We start from the raw sequence: 11,304 nt of genomic DNA, 5'->3' as shown, positions 1-11,304 counted from the left end.
AATATATTTTAATTAATATTATTCAAATAATATTACTATTTTCGGTCAATTAACTCATCGGTCCCTATCTACTTTGAAATATGTACATTCCAATCTCTATCAATTTTGAGTAAATGCATTTTCGATCTTAGTAATGTCCCTTCCGATCCCTAACCAAGAACTGAAATGTACATATATCAAAGTAGATAGAAACCGATTTGGATTTTTAAATTTTTTTAAAGGTGAAAAGTCCATCAAACAAATGATTAAAGACCGGAAAGGACATTTATTCTAATATTTATTTTATCAAAATTTAGTTGCCAAATAAATACATACTAACTCATTAACTTAACTTAATTAGTGTATAAATAAACTTGTAATGAAAATGAAGTTACCGAAGAAGGAATGCCAGTGAAGGCAAAGAAACCCAGCAAGGGAGCATAAAACACGCTATCTGATCCCAAGACTCCGAACATCGGCCTTTGGTTCACGTACTCAAAAATTGAACCTATCTGTCAATTCAATCAACAACCACTGTCAAACTAACTTCCAAATTAAAACGGGGAAGAATTTAATTAGAGGCTAATTACAGCGGCGATAGCAGTGATAGCAGAGGCAAGCAAGTAAATGAAGAATGGAACTTGAAATCCTTGCTGCAAAGAAGAAGATGCGCTAGCGTCATCACGCGCCCATGGCGGAGGCTCATCGGAATCTGGCTTTGCCCACGACGGAATATTTTCGTCGGATTTGTTGGACTCTGCTGATCCTTGAGTCACCGCAACCACCACAAGCCTATGCGAAGGTGTTGACCGTGATCTTGTGTTTCCAAATCGAAATCCAAATGTATTGCGATGCGGAGATACTACTAAGTGAGCGTATTTTGATGAATGATGATTCTGTAAAGCGCATACCGTCTGTGACAAGAAGGTACCAGTAGCGGTGGCAGTGGTGGTCATCCTCGTTTTTGTAAGACGGTTAACTAATTAACGAACTAAAAACTGAACAATGCAAAGTTTAGTCCCAAGAAAATAATCCAGAGTCTCAGCCATCCAAATTCTATCCTTACTTACTGAAATCTTATCCTATCTTTAGGTTCAAATTTTCAGCCCAATTCGATTTTTTGCATAAAGAAAAAGGCCCAATCAACTTACACAGAACTTACAGAATGTGCTACAAATTTATACCCATGCCAACGGAAAAAATAATTTGATATATATATATATATAATACAAATTTTTAAAAGAATATAAAACCTATATACTAGGATTATGGGATAAAAAATATAAAACCTATAAATTTTAAAAATTTTGGCAAATAATATGCATTTAATAAAATAATATATTTTTAATATATCGGAAAAAATTGAATTACTAAATAAGTACTCTATATATAAAATATTTTAAGTATTCTAAACAAGTAATAAGTATTTCAGGTACAAAATTAGATTAGTAAGTATTCCATTTTATTATCTACTTTAATAATTAATTCTTATAAATATTTTATTCAATTTCATTTTTAAATAAATATTTTTTTGTTTTATATTTGTTGAGTTAAGATTAATTTTAAATTTATATAAATGATGACAAATATTTATTGGATTAAAAGTTCAAGTTGATTTAATGTGTGTGTTAATAATATAGGTCGAATAATTGTCAACCGGATACCTGCTGCCAGAACAATCCAAAAAATACTTATAGAGGAGTATATGAAAAATTAATGGTCAACTGAAAATAAAAAATTTATTCTGAAAACTTATGTATGGAGGACTCCATGTGAAAGAAAGGTTGAACGTTCGAATACAATCCATCGAAGATATCTAAAATGCAATCGGTCATAAGAAAGTGTTTTTTATTATTTCTAAGAGTGCTCAGATGTGACTGAAGTTTGGAAATGCTCAAATCTATCATGGCTGCTTCAAGCTCGTGAATCATGGAAGTGGTGGATTCGGCTGGAAGAAGAACTGAGAATGAAGGAAAATTCGAACGAAAAGAGAGCAGCAGCAAACTTCTTATGGCAAATTTGGTTAGCAAGAAACGTCTGGGTATTTGAAAATAGAACCACCCCCTTCAATAACTATGGTAGAGAAGGTCAGGAGAAGTGTGGATGAGAGAAGATAAAACCCTTGAGTTTTTACTTTATCTTTTTAGTTTTTTTATGTTTAAGTATTTTATTAAGATGGCTAGTCCAATGAAGATTTTATCATTGTCATCATATGAAAATACTTCATTTTGATCATTGAATGATAAATTGTAAGGTTTGGTTTTCATATGTTATAAAAATATTATTTTTATTTAAAGTGTGTCCAAATAAATAAGTTACACTTTTTAAACAAAGATTATCATTGAAAGATATTTTTGGTATCTTCATTGAAATAGTTGTCTTTTATTAAAGTTATAACTTCTTATTCTCTTTATTACAATTCTTGCTTATAGTCCAAATTGAACCAATTTTTCAGCAATGAAATTGCATAATTTTAACAAAATAATAATAATAATAATACACAACTCTAAAATTTTAACTCAACAAATCAATACCTATAAGTCAAAAGAGAAAGTTCTGAATGCTCATAGTTGAAACAAAAAAGAAAAAAAAAAGACAAAAAGATATTTGCCATTATCATAGAATGGCTAGATTCTAAAAAATAACAAAGACATAAAGAAAATACCATTACACCAAAGCTATCAGTAAAATAATATTAAAAAAATTACTAGCAAAGTATGATAGAGCAAAACAAAAATGAAGAGTAATGAGCAGCAGTTATAATGGCACAAAAATGAAAAAAGTTATGTTAGGTAACCAATGATTTTTTTGAATAATATAAACAAAGAATTTTAAAATTGGCCTAATTCAAGTAAAACACACTACACTTCAAATTACTCATCTAAATCTTAATATTAGAATAACCATCCGCACACATAGTGAATTAAATATCCAATATTCCTATTGTTCACGTTGTTTAATATTTTTATTGTCTACTTATAATTTTCTAAATGAAAATGTTATGCATGTTAAGGAAGACAACAAATCCAAAGACAATAGAGATGGTAGAGCAGCTCTTCAAACAAGCAGAATTAGTGGAGCAAAATAAAAAAAAAACATTGCATACCAATGAAGACAGGCAGAACCAAGAAAGGAATTGGAAGAGGCAGTGTTAAAATTTGAAGAGCAAGCATCATTTTATAAAGTGGTCTACTCAACATCATTTGAGAATAAGAAAAATAGAGTGATACAAGAATATCATCTCAAAACACTTGAACGATTTTTTTTCCTTCAATTTGTGCTTCATTTTAGATTTTCTTTGCTGTGGCTATCTAATGTCATCTTTCTGTATTTGAGAAAAAGACTTATGAATATGAGTTGAAAAATCCGTGAGAGAAGAAGTAAGAGAGATGCATGAAAAAGAGTAAAATATTTCTGTGTAATTTAGTTTTGTTGAACTAAGATTTAGTTCTCTTACCAAGTTGAAATAGCACTTTGTGGTAGATTGAATCTGTGGATTCTCCTTACCAAGTTGGGACAACACTTGGTAGTAGCTAGCTTTGGGATAAGCTTAGAGTTTGATATTAGATGAATTAATCATTGGTATTGGTATATGTAATCTAATTGATTATAGTGAAAATTCCACCATAATTGTAGTGGAGACTGGATATAAGTTTCATAATATTTAAAAATCGAATAAAAATATATGCTGGCCTCATTCTCTTCTTCTCTTTTTTGTTTTTTTTTTTCTGGTTTTAGAGATAAAACGAAAAAATCTTCTACGTAATTAATTTCCGCAAAAATCAAAACTATAGAAGTTCATCTCTAATTTCAACTTGATAGTTGATTCAACCCCCTTTCTCAAGTTCTAGCAATTTTATAAAAAATTTTCGGCCTAAAACTAATAACTCTTCTACTATCTATGTAGTCTGCATAATTTTTGTCACTTTTATAGAGTTTTTTTTCTCACATAGATGGTAATTTTGTCAAATGAAATAAGTGCTTGTTTGTGTGTCATTAAATCGATAATTTTTTTATTTTTTATTATGTTTGACAAATTTCTAATAGTAAAAGTAAAAACACTAAAAAAATATATATTTTTTGAAAAATTACAATTTATATTTTTTTAAAAGATTTTTTTTCTTAAAAAATATATTTTTTACATAATAAATGAATAAAAAAATTTTACATAAAATATCCAAATATAAAATCACTTTTACTTTTATAAAAGATATTTTAAAAAAATATTATTAAATTTTTTTTTAATAATAACGCCCAAACAAACTCTAACTATTTTAAAATTCCATAATCCTATAGTATATATTAGAGCTATTTTATTTTTAGGATAATCTGATAGTTTTGATATCCATAAATAAATTACTCTGTATTATTATGTGGTAGGATATTAGTAAATCTTGTTAATACATACCTAATTAATCTCCATTTGTTTGATATATAAATACAAACGGAACTCAAACATATAACAAATTAAGTAATTATCACTCATCATCGGTGATCATCACAAATTAAACGATGGAAGCAAAGTTTTTTCCATACAACAACACACTACTACGTACACGGTGTTCATCAAAACCACACTTGATGATGAAACGTAAACCAGATGTTATAGTAGCGATGCACACAAGGCATCATCGTTCCTCTTCAGATGAATCTAGTTTGATCCACAAAGATAATTGGTTTGATCTCTTAGCCATAAACCATCTTTCAAGATGTGTTCAAGATGCCACAGGTAACATTATTAATTAATTACATGCATACAGCTTCATTGAATAATTCAATAATCTTGGCATACAAACATGCAGGATTGAGGAACAGTAAGAGCGGGTATGAGAGCCTGGTAGAGGCAGCTACGGCGGCTTCCCAGAAATTCGATCCGATTCAGCAACGACAGCTTGTCATTCAAGCTCTTCACACAACCTTACCAAACTTCATATTTTCATTCGTCAGTACTTCTTTGCTAATAATACTTATCTATATTATTGCTATCAGAAAGTTTAAGGACCAGTACTTTTATGTATATTAAAAAATTCTATATATATAATTATTGTTTGTTGTTATTATTATGACTAATGGCAGACGAAAATGTTACCACCATCGAAATTTACAAGACAAGTATTTGCAGCTTTTACCACCTTGTTCTTTGCCTGGTTAATTGGCCCCTCTCAGGTATATGAGAGATACTCTTTTATTTGATATCCATAACAAAAATATGACTCTTCTAACTCGAACAATATTAATTAAGGAAAAGTATAGATAACCAACAATATTTTTGAACAATGTGTGAATAATATGAATTAATAAGATTAAAAGAGTAAATTTAAATTAGTAGCATTAAATTAGAATATAGTGTATCTTTATTTGATTGATAGTTGTTCATATTGTTTAAAATAGTCATTATTTACCTAACATTTTTCATTAATTAATTATATCTGTATATTACATTCAAACAAAAGATCTTTCAGTTTTAAGACCCTAACATAGCCTTATACTAGTATATAGGTTGTTATTACAAGTTCAACTATTTGAATATTGGATGCTGCATTCTCAAAGGTTACTAGTCTAAACTTAATCGGAAGCATTATTAGTTAGGATCTTAAAAATTGCGATTTTTTATATCTAGATTGATTATCATAGTAAATTTTGGTTATAGTAAAGTTAGACTTTAAGATTGATTAAAATTTCTCTTTTTTTTTTTCTAAATGTTCATTAGAATGATTGTTTTTTATTGATAAGTAGAAACTGTAAAAAAAATATTACATTTAAAGATAGAAAGAGGATCATCTTTATATGTGTTATTATTTTTAAATTTAATGCGTTCATCAAATATTAGCATTAACAGATAAAATTAAGTTATTAATAATTTATAAATATTTAAAATAAGGCCACAACAAAAATTTAAATTAAAATAAACTTCCAACAGCTAGCTCCCAGAAAAAGACATGCAGTTGAACTATGCCTTTCACTGGTGAAAAGACTGGGAAATGGAATGTTCAATTACCCTGCATCTTCGCCATGACTCATGAGTTTAGTGACCTAATTAATGGAATCCACTTAATGCCTTAAATAGACTCTAGACACAGAATACATCATTATAGGAAATAGTTCCAATAATGAAAAAAAAATGGAAATCGTTACCCAATTTTGCAGTTTGAAAAATAATATAACCAGAAAAGTTTAGAAAAAAATAATACGTGTACACACAAAAATAAGTATATTAAATTTTTTGTTTAGCATTACAAAATTTTTTAGTATTTTTTTATATATATTTTAAGAAAAAATGAGTTTAAGACCAGATAAAAAAATGTTTAGATAAAATAAACAAAATTAAATAAGTTTAGATAATAATAATAATAAAAATAGTATAATTAAGTATTAAAATTTATAATTTTTCAAAATATACAGATAAATCTATAATACTCTTCTGTGTATTATGAATTATACTCATACAAATAATATATATGAGAAACTTTAACAATTTTATCTCTAATTTTTGCCTCTTACATACTAATTCTATAAAAAAAAAAGGTAAAAAACTTACGAAAATTTAAATAGCAAATGTCTTAATAACGTATATATAGGCAATGATGATAGAGGAAAATCTCAACATGAGGTTGATCAAGTTGTATGTTCCATCCGGTATGTTGGCAATCTTATTAATGTTCAAAATTTACAAATTACAAATCATCATGTTCTTTAATGTTATTGCCTATATATGTGTTCTTTAACCATGCATCTACATGATTATTTAACATATTCCAAATTAATCCATCTTGCATATTCAACACTTTCTTTTAGACCAAAAAGAATAATATTTTAACTCCTCAGTCCTCACAATGTATAGATTAAGAAATTGAATATGAAATGATTATCATTATCATCATTATTTTCACCATGAGAAGGTTAGAGAATTGGAGGTCAATGGAAAAAGAGAAAAAAGCGTGGTCTATTTCAAAAAATGCAGGTTAGTTCACTTTTTCATATTTTAATTAACACAAGAAATATATAAACAAATAAAAAGATGCATGGTAATGGTCTTTAATTCACCAACTTAAGATACATTAATCTATGGTTGCAATTATGGTCCTCCCATATGTTCCATTCTCTATTTCTAATTTCCTATCGTGATTGTTATGATCAATATATAAAAAATTGAAATTTTATATGAAATCGAAACAGTAAATTAAGAACGTAAAAGGTAAAATCTTAACAAAATTTAAATTATAAAATCGTCAGATTTAGTATAAATTTTATAAAATCGATAGATTCATTTAAAATTGGGCAATTCACCTAAATAAATTGTTTCACCTTTAAAATTACGTAAATGCATTATTTTCAAAACGAAGACGCAAATACATTATTTCACATATGTATGGAAATCGCTACTAACAGTAGCGGTTTACAGAAACACAGAATCTGCTGCTGACAACCGCGGATTATGTTGAGTTGTAGCAGCATAGAAACTGCTGTGCCTGTCGCAGTTTCTGCATGATTATGATTGGTCATAAACCGCTACTACCAGTAGCGGTTTATGTGCATTGGGACACGTGTGTAAACCGCTAGAGGCAACAGCGGTTTACGTTGAGTATGAAAAATAAAAATAAATAGTAAAACTAATCTTTATCTAAAAAATAATTACAAAACAAATAATTAATGGTATATACTATTTAAATAATATCATAAATAAAAAAATTTAATTTATCATTTCATAATATAATTTAAAAAATATAAATATGCATGTAATAAATTTTTTAATAATAAATACAAATAAAAAATTGTTACATGCATATTTATATTTTTTATTTTATTCATCAAAATTATGATGCTATCACTATTATTTATCCAATCAATCAACTATAAAATACAAATAGTTTTTATTTTTTGGCATAAGACAACAAAGTTGCACAAATAAAAAAAAAATTATTTAGCTAGAACCTCAAATGCAATTCAGCAAATGCAATTCAGCAGCAAAGAACACAACTCATGTTTCTGGTTGATATAAATAAAAGAGAATGAAATAATTTTTAAAGAAAAAAATATATGATTTAATGAATTTTTGGCTAAAAATAAATTATTTTATTATTTATAAATTTTAAAAGAGATGAGAATAAAAAAATTAGTCTTAATTTATATAATTTAATACTTTGAGTATTATATTTTTTTATTTGTAATTTAGTCTCACTTTTAATAATAAATACAAATAAAAATTTTATTATATGCATATTTATATTTTTTAAATTATATTGTGAAATGATAAATTAAATTTTTTTATTTATGATATTATTTAAATAGTATATACCATTAATTATTTGTTTTGTAATTATTTTTAAGATAAAGATTAGTTTTACTATTTGTTTTCATACTCAACGTAAACTGCTGCCGCCTCTAGCAATTTACGCATATAAATCGCTAGGTTTATGACCAATCATAATCATGCAGAAATTGCGGCAGACAACAACAGTTTTCATGCTATCACAACTCAACATAATCCATGACTGGTAGCAGCGAATTCTGTATTTCTGTAAACCCCTACTGCTAGTAGCGGTTTCCATAGAAACAATGCATTTGCGTCTTTATTTTAAAAACAATATATTTGCGTAATTTTAAAGGTGAAACAATTTATTTAGGTGAATTATCCTTTAAAATCATAATATAAAAAAATTTAAGAATTAAATTGAGATTTTAACTACTATATATATGATAACCACATTAATTAAGTTCTTTTTAATACCAAAATTATGATTAGTTACTATATATCTACCATTCTCATAATCATTTTACTTAAATAATTAATCAAAATTTTGTGAATTAATTTATTTAACTATATACCATTATTTAATAAATTATATATGTATGTATGTGCAGATTTTTAGAAGAGACCAATTGTATCGGAATGTGTACGAATCTCTGCAAAATTCCAACTCAATCGTTTATAAAGGACTCTATGGGTATGCCAGTTACCATGGTCCCTAGTAAGTATATATCCTCATCAATGCAGAGATTAGATGACAGTAACACACATTAAATTAAATCATATATATAATATATATCACCTTGACATACATGTATTTTAATATTGTCCCGGCTCACATACAAACCATATAAGTGTACATATTATCTATATAAAATTTATTTATCTCCTTGTTAAAAATGTATTTGTTTCACTCCCAAATTTAAATGTAAATAGTAATAGAAAAGGTAAATAATGTTGAAAAAATATCTAAGATAATTTTATTTTATAATGCAATTAGGTATTTTTAAATATTGTTTTTTAGTTATTCAACTTTTAGAAGAAAGAAAAGATAAAAAATAAATAACGTTTTTGATTTGTTAAACAATTGATACGTAAGAGTGAGTATTTAAATTAATTAAATAATAATAAATTTTTAAAAAGACCAAAAAAACTAAATTTTAAAAGACAAATAGTATTTTTTTTATATTTTAATAAGCCCAGTAAAAGACAAAAACAAAAGGAAGATTCTTTCTTACTTAAAAGATTATTTTCTGTCTGCAATTAATCCTCCACTAAATTGTGGGAATTCATGAATCTCTTCATCATTTCATTGGAGGACCCCATATGCATGCATATGCCATTTTATTGGGTGCAAAATTGTAAATAGCTAGCTAGACCCGTCGAAAATCAGTTGAGATCAGAGTTGATGAGAGAATTAGAAAACATAAATGAAATACTTCATAGTGGATGCTTTTCTATACAAAGAAAATTACTAGTAATAGCATATATTAAGTTCAGTATCATGGAAATCACAGTGTTAGCACATATAAATAATAGTAGCCCTTTCTTATATATTTACATTTTGGTTTGCAGATTTTGATGACATGAGTTGTGAAATGATATTTGGGCAGGATCCTCCACTATTAATTGATGATCCAGCACTAAAGCAACCCTGCTATAAACTATGTAGTACTAAATTTAATCATGATGAATAATTATTCTTGAAACTTCACATAAAGGCAGAAGTGAAAACATAATAAAACTATTTTACATACAAAGAATAGAATAATGTAACTAATAATATAGAATTTTCCTATATCATGCAGGCAAGGCAAAGAAAAAGCATGAAATGAATAACTGCCTCAGTTAGTGCAGGAGGGTATGCATATATATAGAGAAGTGCTTCCATTTGTAAGCATATATTATTTCAATTTTAAACCATCCATATATGTAACTATATATATATGTATTACTTTTTTTCTTTCTTTTTCTTTTTCCTTTTTTTCCCTCAAAATTAGGAAAACCAAATATATAGCTTGTATGCATTTTGGGGGAGAGAAGTGGTTTGACTGATGAAGATTTGTTGTAGGGTTTAAGGAGAGCAAGGATGGAACAAGAATAATGTCTCCCACGTTTATTAAAGTGCTCTACCGCACTCTAAGCCAATCATTTCCAAGTTGATTTCCATCATTTTAATTACTACCTTCAATATAGTGTCATTTTCACATCTATGTAAACTTATTAATAGGAAACTTCTTCTATATATTTAATGCATACTATATAAATGTTTTTAACTAATTCTTTTCATATGTAACTACAAGTTATATACTTAATACTTATATGATAGGAAGCCACTAGCTAAACAAAAAGTCAACGGTTTTATAGGTGTGAACTTGTGATCAATATTTATTATTCACCATTTTTTCTGATTATAATTAAATTTTGAGCAAAGACTCAAGCGCAATTGTATTCATATAAAATTAATAATAAAAAGTTATTAGATGATAATTTAATAAAATATATTAAATTAATAATTTTTAATTATCTTTGATCATTTAAAAATATTTTTAAATTTTTCATCTTCTTAAGAATTGGACAAATTAGTCCTTTCATGAAAGTTGAGTATGATGAAAGCATTAGGAACTAATCTGTCCAACTTATAAAAATGTAAAGAACTTACAAATATTTTCAAATGATTAAAGACAAAAATGTTTGCGAAATAAAAAGTTAGAGATCTATTTTTTTTCTCTATTAATTATATGGACATTTCTATGATAGCTATAAATTATTTGCTTATTAAATTATTTAAATATGAATATTAAAAAATAAGCTTCGTACTTATATAAAAGTAAATCATGTGTAATTTGTGACCACCATAATAAACCTAATTATATATCCATTGCACCCTGATGAATAATCATGCTTTGCATCAGAGTGACGTAATTAGCATATATAATGTATTTAACCGTCCAATATGCAAAAACTAGGCATGTGGATGTACTTCGGTGCTAATGAAGAAAGTGGGGGGCTGATGAGGCACCTGAGTCTTCTAATGATACAAAAATAGGACTTATATATGCAATCGTGGATTAATA

General features: G+C 27.0%; 2 protein-coding genes across 2 annotated transcripts in view; one reads left to right on the top strand and one right to left on the bottom strand.

The window, feature by feature from the left end:
• The window catches only part of LOC107493093 (uncharacterized), a 1,415-nt gene extending 396 nt beyond the window's left edge, over nt 1-1,019 (bottom strand). Inside the window, exons 1-2 of the mRNA XM_016114167.3 lie at nt 570-1,019; nt 375-491 (exon numbers count right to left, since the gene is read on the bottom strand). Of these exons, the coding sequence (XP_015969653.1) occupies nt 375-491; nt 570-935 (483 nt within the window). The 5' untranslated portion in view covers nt 936-1,019. The remainder of the gene's footprint in view (nt 1-374; nt 492-569) is intronic.
• Nucleotides 1,020-4,480: 3,461 nt separating this feature from the next.
• LOC107493069 (beta-carotene isomerase D27, chloroplastic-like) lies at nt 4,481-10,079 on the top strand. Its single transcript, XM_021125734.2, has 7 exons — nt 4,481-4,708; nt 4,782-4,921; nt 5,056-5,145; nt 6,879-6,940; nt 8,842-8,948; nt 9,803-9,895; nt 10,036-10,079. The coding sequence occupies exons 1-7, from the start codon at nt 4,492-4,494 to the stop codon at nt 10,077-10,079; spliced, it is 753 nt and encodes a 250-aa protein (XP_020981393.2). The 5' UTR covers nt 4,481-4,491.
• Nucleotides 10,080-11,304: the final 1,225 nt, after the last annotated feature.

Source organism: Arachis duranensis, chromosome 6 (assembly GCF_000817695.3).
Source record: "Arachis duranensis cultivar V14167 chromosome 6, aradu.V14167.gnm2.J7QH, whole genome shotgun sequence".
Lineage (NCBI taxonomy): Eukaryota > Viridiplantae > Streptophyta > Magnoliopsida > Fabales > Fabaceae > Arachis > Arachis duranensis.
This window is presented reverse-complemented; position numbering and strand designations above follow the sequence as displayed.

What these genes read in the sequence shown, in the direction of transcription:
- LOC107493069 (XM_021125734.2), top strand. Translation starts at nt 4,492, where the DNA reads ATGGAAGCAAAGTTTTTTCCATACAACAACACACTACTACGTACACGG. An exon ending in GGTTAATTGGCCCCTCTCAG is followed by an intron (nt 5,146 to 6,878) that starts GTATATGAGAGA and finishes CACCATGAGAAG; the next exon opens with GTTAGAGAATTGGAGGTCAA. An exon ending in GCAACCCTGCTATAAACTAT is followed by an intron (nt 9,896 to 10,035) that starts GTAGTACTAAAT and finishes TATATCATGCAG; the next exon opens with GCAAGGCAAAGAAAAAGCAT.